Source organism: Gracilinanus agilis, chromosome 5, assembly GCF_016433145.1.
Source record: "Gracilinanus agilis isolate LMUSP501 chromosome 5, AgileGrace, whole genome shotgun sequence".
NCBI classification, from domain to species: domain Eukaryota; kingdom Metazoa; phylum Chordata; class Mammalia; order Didelphimorphia; family Didelphidae; genus Gracilinanus; species Gracilinanus agilis.
This window is the reverse complement of record NC_058134.1, coordinates 283,001,518-283,017,604: the sequence shown is the minus strand read 5'-3', so window position 1 is coordinate 283,017,604 and position 16,087 is coordinate 283,001,518. Positions and strand designations below refer to the sequence as shown.

General features: G+C 48.2%; 2 protein-coding genes across 3 annotated transcripts; one reads left to right on the top strand and one right to left on the bottom strand.

Moving 5' to 3' along the window:
• The first annotated feature begins 1,687 nt into the window (after positions 1–1,687).
• SPRYD4 (SPRY domain containing 4) lies at positions 1,688–3,708 on the top strand. Its single transcript, XM_044679772.1, has 2 exons — positions 1,688–1,763; positions 2,177–3,708. Exons 1-2 carry the CDS (start codon positions 1,688–1,690, stop codon positions 2,713–2,715), a joined length of 615 nt encoding a protein of 204 aa, XP_044535707.1. The 3' UTR covers positions 2,716–3,708.
• Positions 3,709–3,790: 82 nt separating this feature from the next.
• GLS2 (glutaminase 2) lies at positions 3,791–15,000 on the bottom strand. Of its 2 annotated transcripts, none has more exons than XM_044679770.1 (18): positions 14,802–15,000; positions 11,533–11,632; positions 10,783–10,904; positions 10,356–10,485; positions 9,605–9,684; positions 9,350–9,513; positions 9,033–9,091; positions 8,189–8,221; positions 7,897–7,955; positions 7,194–7,260; positions 6,989–7,039; positions 6,644–6,820; positions 6,123–6,254; positions 5,920–6,012; positions 5,718–5,779; positions 5,153–5,229; positions 4,704–4,767; positions 3,791–4,623 (listed from the first exon to the last, which is right to left on the bottom strand). In XM_044679770.1, exons 1-18 carry the CDS (start codon positions 14,978–14,980, stop codon positions 4,467–4,469), a joined length of 1,806 nt encoding a protein of 601 aa, XP_044535705.1. In that variant the 5' UTR covers positions 14,981–15,000; the 3' UTR covers positions 3,791–4,466. The 2 variants fall into 2 exon arrangements, with proteins under 2 accessions (XP_044535705.1, XP_044535706.1); XM_044679771.1 differs by lacking the exon at positions 14,802–15,000 and adding an exon at positions 14,536–14,648.
• Between the last annotated feature and the right edge of the window lie 1,087 nt (positions 15,001–16,087).

The following is a 16,087-nucleotide window of genomic DNA, read 5'->3' as shown; positions in this document are numbered from 1 at the left end:
CTTGAGGTGGGTTGAAATAAGCTAGGAAAATTATGTGGTTGAGGTAATGGCAAAAAGTATTCTAGGCAAGAGGAACGGCATGTGCCAGAGGAGCTGACAGGAAGCTGGTTCATAGAGTGTTTGAAGAGGAGTCAAGTGTGTAAGAAGCCTGGAATGGGAGGAAGGAACCAGGTTATGAAGGGTTCTAAATGCCAGAGATTTTATATTTTGTCCAGGGAGAAACAAGTAGCTACTGGAGCTCACTGAGCTTGAGGGAATTGGTGGAGTGGTGGTAAAGTGAGCTCTTTTTCTTGAAATCTAGCTCTTGATACCTCCCATCCCAGAACGCTGGGAAAAATAATTGAAAGCTTATAGATTTAGTTTATGTCATAGGTTTCCCCAAAAGGGAGTAGAAAGATACTTCATCGATAATATAGATAAGGTATAGGACAAATATTATTTTCTTTATCCAAAAGAAAGGCTGAACATTAAACTGTTAGAATCTCCCAATTAATACTTAAAACATCAAACTATGAGCCATTTTGTAGGGCTCACCTTCATTTGGCTCAGCATTGCAAGCTAGGCTAGGAGTCCTGCTCTTGTTTGTTGATGATTGTCTTCTCCTCCAGGAAGCCCTGGAGTGGGTTGTATCTCTTATCATAAACAATACAAGCAGCTGGGAGGGCCCCAGGAGCACTTGACTTCACAATTCATACAAGATTGACTCCAAGGCTAGAAATGTCCATTTCAGGATATGTGGTATGACTAAGGGGGCACACAGGATTTCTTAGTTCATCCCCCAACAACAAGCCCTCCAGTGCTTATACACACTAGTCCTAGAAAATTAGGACACTATACTCCACGGGTTTTACCTACAATTTAATCCCTCTCTACCTGCATTTGAGGCCTTCCGGAACTTTATTTTTTAGTTGTCTAAGCTTATATAGTGCCTCCTCAGGGCTATTCTTCTCCCAACTCAGAGTTGATTGTTGGGTCTTCTGGGGGATCACCAGGCATAAGGTACTCTGTGAATCCACACTCTTAAATATTGCTCACAAACCTCCACCCTCGCCGGTCAGAGGCCATAATTTGCTGAAAGCATTTACATTTACAGAAAAGGAAATGGCAAACCACTTCAGGATCTCTGTCAAGAAAACCCCAAATGGGGTCACGAAGAGAGTGGGAGCTACTGAAAAATGACTCAATAACAAACACTGTCCTATCCAGATCTCTCCCGGCTCTGACCCTGGTGACCCGGGTCTTTTTCCTTCTCTGGGCTTCAGTTTCCTCTATGAAATAGGAATAAAACGGGGGGCAGCAAGGTGGCACAGCGTATAGTGCCCGGGCTGGAGCCAATTGGATTCAAATTCGACCAGAGATCCAGTGGGCGGACCCGCCGGAAGACGGCTGAACCCTGCCAACATCACCTCATTCAGGATGGTCCTGGGCGAATGGCTTCCGACAGCGCTGTAGAAAGGAAGCGAGGTCGCACGCACGTACGACCACTCCAGGCCAGAAAAGGTAAAATCCCACCACAGGAGCCTATCCCAGCCGGGATGGGACACCCTAGTCACCTCCTCATGCCAGTCCGGGACGAATCAGCTGCTGCCATGATACGCCGCAGACCGAGTCACGTGTTCACAGTGCGGGGCCGCGGAGATGGCGGAGCTCCGGCGTGAGGGGCGTTACCTAATAGCAGGAGCGCAAGATGGCGCTACCCTTAACGCGTGTACTACGCCGAGAAGCTGTGTGGTTGGGGGCCGCGGGTACCCCCAGTCGGAGAGGTAGGACTTTTCTACTGGGCCCCGCCAGGCCTCCTGCCTTTCCCCGAGTCCACGCTCCCCCCCTATTCCGGACCCCCCACCCTCACCCCAACCTCGATCTGCCCTTGATCACTTGATCACCCTTTTCCCCTCCTGAGCAGGTCACCCCGGGTCCCCTCCGTACGGCGAGGTTATGCGTGTATTTCTGCAACTGTTGGAAGACCTGGGGAGATGAACGACGTGAAACTCGTTTTGGGGGGCTCCCCTCCTCGCGAGGATCCAGACCCCACCAGTTACCCAGCCGTGACTCAGACTCCCCGATGTCACCCCTTCCTTCCCCCAATGCTCCTCTGGGGAGCACCACCTCTCCTGGACCTCATAGCCCTTATCCCAGCCTCAGCCTTTTCATTGCTTTTCTCTGGTCTGTTCTGCAGCCATCAGTTTCAAGCTAGAAGAGAAGACAGCTCATTCCAGCCTTGCACTCTTCAAGGAGGAGACAGGTGTGAAGTATGGCCTGGTGGGGCTGGAGCCCACCAAAGTGGCCCTCAACGTGGAACGTTTTCGGGACTGGGCTGTGGTGCTAGGTGACACCAAAGTCACCACTGGCCAGCACTATTGGGAGGTAACTGTCAAGAAATCTAAGCATTTCCGCATAGGCGTGGCAGATGTAGACATACCCCGGGATGGCTGTATTGGAGTGGATAATCACTCCTGGGTCTTCGCCTATGCCCACCAAAAGTGGCATGCCATGTTGGCCAAAGAGAGTTTCCCCATAACTGGCATTGGCCATCCAGAGAAGGTGGGGCTGCTGCTGGATTATGAGGCCCAGAGACTGAGCCTGGTGGATATCGGCCGGATTGCTGTGGTGTGTACCTTAAGGACAGAGTTCCAGGGCCCAGTGGTGCCTGCTTTTGCCCTTTGGGATGGACAGCTGCTGACTCACTCCGGGCTTGATGTGCCTGAAGGAATCTAGGGTGGCCTCTCACTGAAGCCCTTGGGGGGGCCCTTTTGGTGTATCCAGCCCATTTCATTCTAGTTCTGGTATCCACCCAGCAACAGTATTGGGCTGTTGTGCAATATCTTAAGTCCCTCTGCCATTCTTTCTTCTATTTCCTATAGAGGTTGAAGAGACAGTCTCCAATTCTTCTGCTAGACACATACATGGGAATCTAATTTGGGTGGGAACCAGTGTGGTAACAGAATGATGCCTGGGCCTCCCATCTCCCACTGGGCCACTAGTCCTTCTTAGATTTTACCTATTTCATGAAAGGCTGCCCTTGAAGCTCTACTTTAACCTCTTTCTTACTATAATTCTACTCCAAATGACCCCTTTCCAGTAGGCCCATATTTGGATTCTACTGGTTGTTTGAGGCTCTACCACTGAATTTCTCCCAAATGAGTCCTGTGGCTAGAGAAATGGCAGCATTGTCAATATGTCATTACTCTTTTCTCTGGAGTACATGGAGTCCAGATTTTTAACTCATTCATAGGTGCTTTATTGAGTCAGTATGCTGTAGCCTATGAACATGGCCCTGACCCCCAACAACCATAGGACTGTATCACCTCAGCCCTATATAGTTGCAAGTCCTGCCTGCCAGATTTCTAAACCCAATCAATCAGTTAAGTTTGGAGGACAATGGAGAGAACTTAGGGGTTATTGAGGCCATTGGTGCTGGGAGTTGACATTCTTAAGGATACCATTTTTAAAAGCATTCTCTCAGGATTTTATAAAGGGGCTGCTGGGCAAGAGGGAGTCATATGTTTGGCAGAGAGATTTGAAAATTGTTTTAAACTTAAAACAAGACAATTATTGTCTGGGTCTTGGACCCATGTCCCCATCACCCCCTAATTATCAGTGTGATTTTTACCTTTTCCCTAGAAGAAACCTATTATATAAAGCAGGGTTTGGAGTATATGTAGTGACTATTACTGTATAAATATATACATTCTGTATACTGCCTGGCCCCTCCTACTAGAGTGATGGTGGCTAAACACCTTTCATCAAAGGAGAAAGGGAGAGGGCTGGATTTAACAAAAATAGTGATTTATGTAATTAAAATTTTATTTGATCACAAAATACTTCCTCTGTCTACAAAAGAACTATTAGCAGCATTATATCCTGGCTGAAGGAGCTATAGTGTTTCAGCTTCCTTGAAACCAGGCTCCTCAGCTTTCCCCATTTCTCCTCTGTATATATTTATTTATAAGAGGTGTAGCAACCCAGGGCCCTTAGCAGTGCACTCTCCTATTTAATGTCTCTTCAGATGGGGTCAGAGACAAGAAACGGAATACAGATGATTCTCAAATTAAATGAGGCTACTAGGCATCCCCATCATTAACACATGGGGGAAGAGGTGGATCACTTAGAGCCCCAAGAAACAAGAACTGGCTGTATCTAAGAGAAAACTTAGGTAAACCCTCTAGGGATGCTAATTGAACCAAAGTACTTACTTGCACCATGCAAAAGAAACCCAAGCCTTCTGGCCAAAACCCAATTAGAAAACTGGCAGTGGCCACTAGGACCCTTCTTTGGGCTTTGTCTGAAAAGGTAATGGAGAAGGGGGAGAATCTGGCTCATGGGGGGAGTGGAGGGGCTGGGGATGGTATGAAAACTCTTCTAAGAGGCTCTGGCTTAGAGACAGCAAACCAACTCCCCATCTTCCATCACTGAAGCCAGGTAGCCTTCATTTCTTTTGATTTGTTTAAAGGAAGGGGCAGCCCCCTTTACACCATGCTCTCCAGATTTTCTTTAGACAGGGCTTCAGCTGCTACCTCAGCCCGAGGATCAGACAAAGTGTAGGATTCCTGGTAGTCCCGAAGCAACCTGACCACCTCTAGATGGTTGAATTGTACAGCATCATCCAGGGGAATGTTGCCCCACCTGTGAGGTAGAGGGCAATAATTGGACAAAGAAGGCCATGAGAATGGTCTGCCCATTGGCCCCCAGTTCCTCCCACTCACCTGTCCTTCACGAAAGGATTTACTTTGCAGGCTTCCACTAGGAACTTGACAACTTCTAGGTGTCCTAGGGATAACAAAGAAGGGCAAAGTTTGGAAGGCTCTGACAACCCTGACCCCACTGGCCTCTTGTGACTTGATAATGGGAATTAAAAAGGTTCTTTTCCTTATTCCAGTCTCCCTTAATCTCGATGTCACTTATAGTCAGGAGTCTCTAAATGTGTCTCTCCCTCCCCCCCTCGCCCCCCCCATGGCAATTAGAAGAGCAGCATTTGATTTGAGTGACTATGCACAGATGGCCTCCATGCAGGTTGGTGCATTCTCTGGGGGAGGCAGAGCAATGGGATATGATGGCTGCTAGATTGTGCTCAGGTTTGTCACCAGCATCTCTGCTGGGCTATACCTACAAAGGGGGCTCTTAGGGTCTGGAGCCCTTGTTAACTTTCAGATACCTTCTGCGGCAGCAACATGGAGAGCTGTGCGTGAGTCATAGTCCTTCTGTTCCATGTCCATGGCTGATAAGGCAAACCTAGGAGCAATGTCACAACAGTGGAGTGTCCCTTCTGACGCAGGACTGGCACTCAGAAGTATGGAAGAAAATAAAGAAGTGGGCTTCTGCTGTGCTCTAGCTCTTCTAGGGTCCTTGTGGCTCTGTGCCCATAGGAACCTCATATTCCTAAGTAAGAGTTGGGGCAGGATGATACCCCAAAATGCCAGTCTGCAGCCTCCCCAACTGTGTGCTCATTTCCAGGGCCCTTACCCTTAAGTCTCCCACTTCACAGTGAAATTTCTGTTTAACAGCACACTTTTATAGGTGACAGCAGGCACTGACTAAACCCAGATGCCAATTCTAGCAGCTACACTTGCTGTGTGACATTTATTAAGTCACAACTTCTCTGGGCTTCTGTGTTCTCATCTCTAACATGAAAGGGAGCTGGCCTGGATGGTCACTGAAGCTCCTCCAGCCCTCCATCTTTGGGTCTGAGTCCTTATTTTTAGCTGCTAGAGTGATATTACCTTCGAAGAGCTGAAACATCTCCACTGTAGGCAGCAAAAAGCAGGTTCACCACAGTCTTGTTCTAGAAAAAAAGCCATTTACACAGCCGTGTAAATGTGTGGATAAGTCCACATAGATGAGCAGTCATGGGTGCTTCTTGCTCAAGAAACTACTGGCAAAGGTCTGTTTTAGGAGTCTACAACCAATTGTGCTTTTTCTTACCCGTACTTCTCCTCCTTCCCGCCTCGGATCCAGTTTCTTAGCACAGTGCCGCAGATTGTCGTAGTTATGGAAGTTGAAGAGAGATACTAGCTTCTGCAGTCATGCCCAAAGACATGGAAAGTAACACAGGAGAACTCAACAAATATTTGATTTAGATTGAGAAAGGCTAGTAAGTGAGGAGGGATCCTAAAGGCGCAACTTACCTGGCAGAAGCTAATGCCCCTGTGGCTGTTCCCCACCTTATCTAGTGGAGGTGATAGGCACATCAACCCCATGACATTGGGTACCACAAGCAGGATGGCTCCTGACACAGCTGACTTGGCTGGAAGGCCCACCTGGGAGACCAAAGATGGAGCTGAATGCATGTGCAAAGGCTCATATAGAACTTGGCTTCATAACCATTGTGGAAGAGGCCACATGTCCAGCTCTTGGGCTCTCCTGCTTGAGTGGTCAGTCAAGGACTTTGCACAAGCTTTTGTGAATATTTCCTTTTTGGAATATTCCCATAATTAACCTATGACTTTCCTCACACGTACATCTCCCCAACCAATTAACAGCTTCCTTTCAGATTTAGGTTCCCCCCAATACACCCCCCACCCCCACCCCCCATCTACCCAACCCATAAGGGCACTTGATTAAAAACCCGAGCCTCCTGATTGAAAGTTAAGAAAGACCACTCTAGATATCTCTTAACAGAAAATGTGGGTAGCTCAAATAGACTTACATGGAAGGCAAATTGTCCAGAGAAATCATACATGCCACAGGAATGCATGAGGCTGAGGGTGTTGCGAACAGCCTCAGCAGTGAGCACACTCTCGCCTGTGATAGGGCAGATTCCACCGTTGGCAAGTGTGGCTGCCATGACACTGCCTGATTCACATGTCACCTCCACTGAGCATAGCTATGGAAATAAGGGGTGTGGTGGAGGATGATGTGTAATCAGACACTACCCTTCATTTTGAAGGGGCCCCAGTGTGATGAGAGAAGCCTTCCCTACAAGGTATCTTTCAGCATGGAGAGTTTTTTCTGTAGTTCCTATGGCTCAGGGCTGAAACAAATGTTTATGTACCTGGAAGTAGAGGTCCAATGCAGCCATCATGTCAACTCCCTTAGGAAAACACTGTAGGGGAAGTGTAGAAAAATGCATTGCTGTTTTAGGTTAGCCCCATCTAGTCTTTAGCTTAGCTTTCCAATGCAAATTCCTTAACCCCAGTCAAGCTTCCTCCCTGTCTAGTTTCAACAGAATTGCTACTACTCCCAGCTCCCTGTATTACCTTCTTCTCCTTGAGATAATAGCCAATGGCATAATTTCGATCCCCGGTTTCTTTTTCTGATTGGAACCTACAGCAAAAAAAGACAGTAAACCTAACATTTGGAGCAGGCCATAAGGACAAGAAATCTTTTCTCTAGATCAGAGGGAAATCATATCATAGATATCCATGGAATCATCTACTTAGGTGTTCTCATTAGAATGCCAAAGGGAAGAGGCAGCTAGGTGGCTCAGTGGATTGACAGCCAGGCCTAGAGATGGGAAGTCCAGGGTTCAAATTTGGCCTTAGATACTGAGCAAGTCACTTAACCCCCATTGCCTAGCCCTTAATGCTCTTCTGCCTTGGAACCAACACACAATATTGATTCTAAGCCAGAAGGTAAGGGTTTAAAAAAAAAATGCTGAAGGGAACTTTTGACCCCGAGCAAGGATTATTGCTCTATAATGTAGGTCTCATAAAACTTTTCAACAATCTATTTCAGTACTACACTGGGAAACATTTAGGACAGAGATGGAACCCAGGGCAGTGCCCTACCCATTATCAACCTTAATCCATTATCTCCTGGGGGGAAAAAAAAGCTACACACCTCAATGAAGGGTCAATGAAAGTGAAGCACTGATGCTGAGTTCTGGAATAGGGTTAGCAGGTACCCTAAAGAACCCTTACATTTTCCCTCTCCCCAAAAAAAGTTCTCATGGAGTCTTACGTAGCATTGCTGAAACCCATATATTCATTTCCTGCCATTTTGTTCAGATATTGCAATACCTAGAAGAGAATAAGAGGAGGTGGGAAAAACATTCCACCTAAGTAATAAAAACATCTACCCTGACAAAGACCAAATTGACAAGGGCTTCTGAATCACTCAGTATTGATAATGGCTTGGCTTATAGGGCTCAGGAACTTCAAAGGGCACCCCACACCTCAGGGAATGAGGGCCATAACTGGGGCTGATGCATTGGCTACTGGGAACATTGTGTGTTGACAGCAAGGGAACTTACAAAATCAAACTTCTCTGCTTTATTGCAGTCCATCTGCAAAAAGAGAAATATATCAGCCTAAGGGAAAGGATGGGGTGATGGCCCCAGGGTAGACACACATGGATCTGGAAGGGGGAAGAGGAATGATCTCGGTGGAAACATGATGGGGACAAAGGGAGGGAGTATGACTCTAAGCAGCCACATTGAGCAATCTGGGGACCAGATCCATCTCCCACTCCCCGACTCTAAAGCGCTGCCTAGAGGGTCAAAAGTGTTGCCTCCTACACCTCGGCAGTGGGGGGAGGGCAGCCTGGTACCACCTTCTCTGACAGGGGTTGCGATTGGCTCCCAGGGTGTCGCTGCCCTCATGGTTATTGCTCAAGGCCTGGGAGGCCTACAGCTGGTGGGCCAGTCTGATACCCCTGCCCAAGGCCAACTCAGCAGTTCCAGGTGACTGTAATAGCTGCTTCCGTTCCGGCCATTCACCCTTTCTCCTGTCTACTCCCTCACCCTGATGTGGCCAATCAGCACAGAAAGGTGTTGTCCTCCCCCTCGTCCTGGCACTTAGCCTTTGGGAACAGGGAGGTAGGTTAGAGCCTTTTCTCCAAGGACCAAGGTCTTATGCTAGGGCAGGGAATGTACCTATTGTATTGCGACTTTTCCAAAGAGAAGGTAACATTGGGATCCTTACACTGCCCCCATGTCCCTTCTGGGGAATTAGATCAAGGCCTGAGTTTATTTGGAGGGTTGGCTGAGGCAGGGAGGTAGTGTTCTTTGCCACAGTAGAAAACAGGGAATATGGAGCTAGAGACTTGAAAGATGAATAGTTCTGGCAGTATTTTTGGACTGAGGTCAGGACCCTTACCTTTATCAGGGAACTCACAACAATGGCACCAGCATTTACCATTGGGTTATGAGGGATTCCTGAGGAGACACAATGCACCCATGGCTCTATCAGAAGTGCTTCTGGGACATGATTACTTCCCACCCTCTATTTCCCTCAATCCTCTCATTCTGTTGGTTAGCCTGAAACTCAAGAAACCAATTTCCTGGGCAGGTGAAAAACGGTGAGCTAAAAGAAGGGTCAGAGAGGCATGTGGAGGAGGGGACGACTGATGGAAAGCAAGAAGGAAGAGCAGAAAAGTAGCAGCCTATGCTTTGGTCTGTTATGGAAGCTCTCACCTTCCTCATTGAGGGAAAGCTTGTTGTAACGTAGACCACTAGGCTCTTTGCCCACATATTTATGCACATACTCAGTGCCCAGGTTGCTGACAGATATGGCGTAAGTGAGGGGCTTCACACAGGACTGTAGACAGAAGGGAATCTTAGTGTGTCCTACTGAGTGCCTATAGATAGAGAAAAGCTATGAAAAGGGTGGCCTTAGTCCTGTAACTCTTCCCTCCGTGCCTACTCTTCCCCCTTCCCCAGCATCTTCACCTTTGCCCGTCCACAGTACATAGTGAGACACCCCAGAGATCAGGATCCGATTTGGCTAGCTGGGGAATGTAGGCTGCCACCTGGACAAGAGGAGATTTGGGGGGAGAGAAAAGAGAGACAAGGAGAAGGGAAGGAAAGGAGGGAGACAACAGCAAAAGGGGGAGGGGGGAGAGACAGACAGACAGAATTAACAATCTAAGTTAAAATTTCACAAAATTCGAGTTGGGAGATATCTCAGAGCCCATCTAATCCAATAGGAATCTCCTTCTAGAACATTCCTAATAAGTGGTCATCCAGCCTCTAGCTGAAGACCTTCAAATTTTTCAGTTCCTTAAATATGATTTTGCAAATTTTAGAGGATTCCCTCTTTTTATGGCCCCTAAGCATGACATAGCAAGGAACTGCTTGGACATTAGCTCTGCCTATTGGAAGAAACAAGGGGAATCCTTGGCATTAGCTTCCTATAGCTGTAGATGTATATACATTATCTTCCAATAGTTTTCTTTCCATTTCCACTACTGTCAAATGGGAGTTTGATTGTCTTCCCTTATGGGAGTTGATTGTCTTCCTTTCCTTCCCTGTGAGGAATCTCTGGAACTTTTCTGAACTGGGATTTGTGGCAGGAAGAGGGCTGCCATTTGACTCCCAATCATTGGGACCCATTCATAATTCTCTTCCTTTAACCACAGAGATTTCTAGTCCATAAAGCATACTCTATCTTCCCCTCTACTGCCCTGGTGGGGTTTCTCACCTTGCCTCCTGTACGTTCTTTGGTCTCCTCAAAGATTCGATCCACATGGTCCTTGAACTCCTCGAAGTCAGGAATAACAAACTTCTTTCGGAATGCTTGCGTAAGCAGCACAATGTTGCTGCTCACACACCTGGGCCACAATCACAACTGAATCACTGGGCTGATGTTAAAATATTATACCACCCACTCTCCAGATACCCTTAGGGTTGGGGGAAGGAAACCATAAGGTAAGAGCTATATGAGAATTTGAACCTAACAAGCTGGGAGACCTTGGGTAAATCCTGATCTCTCTGAGCCACATTTTCCTCAATTCTAACAATAGATTGAATGAAGTGATCTCTAAATTCTCTTCCAGTTTTAATATTCTATGAATTGGTAACTTTAGATGGTAGAAATGAGAGAAGCTCTCTAATACCCAGGCTCTTACTTCCTAAAGAGATCACGGTCTAAGAGACCCCCACTGCTAGATTCTCGAACCATCCGTCGCATCTGGCTCATACAGTCCCGAAGCCTGGGATCTGATGTCTGCAGCCCGGTGGCTCTCAGCGCCTTTGGGGGAAAGAGATGGCTCTGTGAGCTCTTTATCTTTTTCTAACCCAATATCTTTGCCAACCCAAGTTTAACTACATGTACTGAAATGTGGTGCTGTTCTCTCCCTGGTCTTGGCTTTTCACTGATGGAACTAGGATCAATGGGTAGGAGTTGGAGGGAGAAGAATGGAATGGATAAAATTGGAGATCTTCAATTAAGAGGCTGGACAGAACCCTTAGGGCTTTCTGGGGGATGTCCTATAGGAGGACTAATTCATGCTTTTTTTGGACAAAGCACTTCTGAGATCTTTTCCTTTAAACTCTAGGATTCTATCATTCTATCAATGAAGGTATTAGAATAGCTCCATTATTGGTCTCTCTCATAAAGAGAAATAGTATCCTATACATGGTTCAGTTCACTGATTCATAGTTCAAAGGCCCAAGGTCAGAGAGTAAATCTACTGGAAACCATCCTAGATTGACCAGTAAGGTCAAAAGCACATCTGAGACAGGGTAAGGTAACTTGGGGGTGTGTGTGTTATATCATTAGGTTCCCAACAGCAGCTTTGCATGCATGCTGCCCTTATCTTCTCTTACTCCATCAGAAACTTGGGGACCTGGGTAGGGGAAGCTGGAGAATAACTCACAGTGGTGAACTTATGGATGGCGATCCTTTCTTGTCCCTCAGCAATGGTGTAGAAGAGCAGGTCACCCAGGCGGGACAGCATGCCACTCTCTGATGAATCACTGTTTGGGAGTATGGACAAGGGAAGAGATTATTAGTCTAAGATCTGTTCTCTAGGCTTCTTTCCTAAGTCTTCAAGAAGCAGAGATTAAGTGTCTTAAGAGTAGAACTGCAAATAGCTACATTTCAGATATGTAGGAAGGTCTCTATTGCCCTCCATATGTGTCTCTTACTTTTGTCACAGTGCCTCCAATTCCATTTTAATAATGGAATTATTAAATAATAAGGTTTAGGGGGGCAGCTGGGTAGCTCAGTGGATTGAGAGTCAGGCCTAGAGATGGGAGGTCCTAGGTTCAAATCTGGCTTCAGACACTTCCCAGCTGTGTGACCCTGGGCAAGTCACTTGACCCCACCCCCCTTGCCCACCCTTACCACTCTTCCACCTAGGAGCCAATACACAGAAGTTAAGGGTTTAAAAAAAATAAAGTTTTAGGGTTTGTTTTTTGATCTTGAAAATTGTTTTAGTCTTCAGATATTTCTTATTAAAGAGCATGTATTTCTAATACACCTGGGAGAGGGAATACTTTGAAGTAATACTCCCAAAAGGATGTGTTTATCCTTCAGATGCTTTTCAACTCCAGCAGTCACCTGGGATTAGTATCCTTCTGGAATGGAACACAGGACAGGCACTGGCTAAAAAGGAAAGGAGAAGGGGAAGGCTAATGGCTAAGCCTGGCTCTGGGGGAGTCAAGGTTAGAAGGAAGCAGCTAGACCTCAATGAAAGTAGGGAAAACATGGGAGTAGACTGAGGAGTGGAGAAGAAAGTTGACCTTAATTCTGAAATACTCCAAGAGGATAAGAATGTAGATATAGTTTTGGGTAGGTGGCACTTGTGTCTGGGGAGAAGAAGAAAGGCAGAGAGTTGGTATACTTTTGAAATCCAGAGGGGAGTTCTTTCTCCCTCTCTCCATCTGTGAGACTCCTGTATTAGTGTCTCTCTGGTCTGGACTAACAGTCATTCATCACTCAGAGAGCACAAGTCCAAGGACAACATTAAATCTTCTGGTGTCGGGTGATAAACAGAATTCCTTTAAGTCAGCTACCCTTCCTTCCCATTCCTATGCCACTTTTTTTGTGTAAAAGAAAACTAGACTTGAGATATCAGTGCTTTCTATTCCCATAGGATTCTGGGGAGTTAATTCTTTAATGACTAGTTTCCTTATCTTATTGCTTTTTTAGGCTGAGAGGGAAAAGGGAGTAAGATAAGTACTTCGAATATCTTTGGAGAAGAGGGGTGATAAAACAATTTTATTTTTATATTCTATCCATTCTGGGAGATAGATGGCTCAGTTGGATAGAGTATTGGGTTCAGTCATGAAGACCTGAAATTAAATATGTTCACAGGTACTCACACAGTTAGTGACCCTGGGCAAGTACTTCATTTAACCTTTGTTGCCTTAATTCTACTGGAAAAGGAAATGGCAAACCACTTCACTATCTTGCCAAGAAAACCCCATATGGGGTCACAATGAGTGGAAACACAACTGAATGACCGAACAATAAACTCATTCAGGATCAGGACCAAATAGGTTAGGGATACCACTGGAAGACTGGAAGGAGTGGGGTAGGTTTCTTAATCTCTGATACCAAGTGCTTGTGGTGTAAAGTTTGAACACTGGGGGACTCAGAAGTAAACAGTTCAGAAAAGATCTCTTTACCCTTTGTTTATTACAAAATAAACACCAGAAGTCAGGACTTTTTTGTGTTCCTTCTCTACAATACAGGATTTGGGTGGCATTCATAGCTATTTCTGGGGCTTCACCCAGAGCCAAAAAAGAGGGCTATGTATAAGATGAGTGGATATTGCTGTGGCTGTAGAGAGACATGTACATATATATGTATATATATATGCACATACACATAAATGCATGCATAAGTGTTTTAATATATATGAGTGTCTGTATCATCTTTGAGAATCCTGACTTTTTCCATCCTACCTCTCTCTCTGCTTGGCCTCCCAAGCCTGGACTGGAAGGAGGAAAAGATAAGCTAGACCAGGGCTGGGAGGTTTAGTGCTAGCAAAATTTCTTCAGCAGGGAAAAAAGGTGCAGACTCATGCAGACTCCTAAAGAATGGGGCCATTGGGGATAATGGAGAAAGAGCAGTGTACCAACACCCACAAGCAAACAAGATCTTAGTCTGGCAGGCTCACTGCCTGAATTGGGGAAATCTAATTCTCAGTGAATTCAGACTGAACTGGCAGAATCTAATTCTCAGTGAATTCATTACACTGCAATGAGGAAGGGTGGCCGGGCAGGAAGAGAAGTGCCTACTATGTGCCAAGCTCTGAGCTTTTCAGATATTGTTTCAGTCCATTCTCACCTGACCCCTGTGAGGAAGGCACAAAGAAGCCTCTTCCCTTCTGAGTACTGATGTTAAAACCTACTCTATTCTATAAGCTTTGGGACCTTAATTTATGAGCCACACAGGTGCTGGCATGTTCACATGCCACACACACAGGGCATTTTCTCCTAGACTTGAGCTAATGCAGCAATAACAAACACCGTCACTCTGGCTCACCCAGCCCCACTAACGCGGTGAAGGCAAAGCCGAACACCTACATCCGTATATAAACACATCTCACACACACATATCGACAAAACGCTAGCCAGTGGCAGAAACACTGCGCAAACACCCCCCCCCCCACTTTCTACTGGCAAAAACCACTTCAGAAGTGGGGTACTCCACTTGGAAATGCCACCCCCCCCCCAAGCAGCCCCTACTCAGCAAGCATCACGGGGAGGCCAATCCACCCAGCTTCCAACGGAGCCTAAATAGCCCAGGTTGCACTACGGTGGGGTCGAGAAGGAAAGGCGGGAGGGGGAGAAGGGAGTAGAATTAGGGAGGGGTGGGAAATAGACACGTGCCCCAAACCTCCCAGGCTGTGCGCGGCCCACGTACGCACCTTGCAGCCGTACATTCCGAAGGGTCAATGTGACTCAAGCCCCGTCCCGAAGGACCCCGGAAGATAGCCCGGGTGGGTCGGACCCAAACCCCCAAATCCCAAGGCAAGGGCATCTCGGTGGAGCGGCAGAAGGGAAAAGGAGGGGGAAAGAAGGGAGTACTGGAAGGAGAGCAGGGCGCTTCCTAGGGGAGGAAGGAGCGAAAGCGCTGGAGCCTGGGGCGCCGTCGCGATGTGTGTACGTCCCTTCCCCTCCCCCCCAGCCTTACTGTTCCTTTTGATGCTGTGGCTGGTGGATACTCATCATGTCCGTGCCTTGCGCCGCGGCGGCTTCATGCAGATGGCGGCGACCATTCCCAACGACCCAGGGACCCCGGGCCAGGGGACCCCATCCTCTTCCCCCAGGGGACCCATGCAGCGCTCTCAGGAGAGTCCTCAGGGAGCGCATCCTCGCGCCTCGGGCAATCGCGCCTAAGCAGGAGCTGGCTGGGGTGGGGCTGGGGAGGCGCCAGGTATAGGGGAGGCTCCGCGGAATGAGGGGAGAGGACTTGTTTCCTTTCTGGCTCTTCCAACAGTTGTGCGTGTCAATCCCCCACTGTGACCCTAAGTGCGTTCGACGGCAGAGGCATGGGGGGGGCGGAGGAGGGGCTAGGGGGGGCGAGGGGCGGGATGGGCATGGGTTGAGGCCAATCAGCGAGGAGAGGGAGGGAATCGATGTGGGTGTGGGGAAAAGGTGAGGCCACCCAATCAGGGGACCCAGGCTTGGCTGGGGGCTGCTGAAGAGTTGCTTCTCTTCCGACTTCCCGCGCTGCTCCCCCCTCTGCCCCGGGTGCACCACGCAACTCTGCGCGTGCGCAGCGCCTCCTCGCGCGGCCAGAGCGTGGGAAAGGCCGAGGGCGCGAGGCGCCAGCAGGCGGGCGCTCGAGGCGGGCTCTCGAAGCGGGCGCTGGCAGGAAGAGGGGGACGATGGAGGCGGCCACTAGCAGAGGGCAGAGGCGAGGCTCTGGAGCGGGAAATGCGGGTGAGCCCCTCCACCGCAGCACCAGGTCACCAGTTTGGCCCACAGCCTCCCTTGCCTTCCTTCTGTGGGCAGGGAGCAGGGGAGAAGGGAGCTACGGAGATGGTTGGACTGGGGCATTAAGTTGCCAGTCCTCAGGGGGCGGCGGGTAGGATTGACGCTCGTGATCGAAAAGGTCTGACCAAAGGGTGAGAAGCACACCCAGACCTCTCACCGCCCCCACCTCCCCACCCTCGGAGGCTGCCCGGACTTGGGGTCTGAAGATCTAGATCTGAGTCCTGCTCGCGGACCATCCGGAGCCCAGGCGGGGGAGGGGCACAGTCTTTCCCCCTCTGCAACTGAGTCATTTTCCTCACTTGTACAAATTGTCCTCCTGGCCCCACCTACCTTCCCAGGCTTATTGTGTCACAGCCCTGTGGTATAACTAGTGAAAGTGCCTCGTCCGCTGCCAACCTAGTGCCAGGGGAAAATGGGGAGGAGGGAGCGCCTTCTCTCCTGGAGCGAGAAGCTCGCTGAGCAGCTAGGTACAGACTCACT

Coding starts and splice junctions, on each gene's coding strand:
- SPRYD4 (XM_044679772.1), top strand. CDS start 1,688: ATGGCGCTACCCTTAACGCGTGTACTACGCCGAGAAGCTGTGTGGTTG. Junction 1,764..2,176: donor GGGTACCCCCAGTCGGAGAG/GTAGGACTTTTC, acceptor TCTGTTCTGCAG/CCATCAGTTTCAAGCTAGAA.
- GLS2 (XM_044679770.1), bottom strand. CDS start 14,980: ATGCGCTCCCTGAGGACTCTCCTGAGAGCGCTGCATGGGTCCCCTGGG. Junction 6,821..6,988: donor CATTGGACCTCTACTTCCAG/GTACATAAACAT, acceptor TTATTTCCATAG/CTATGCTCAGTGGAGGTGAC. Junction 4,768..5,152: donor CCATGTTGCTGCCGCAGAAG/GTATCTGAAAGT, acceptor TGTTATCCCTAG/GACACCTAGAAGTTGTCAAG.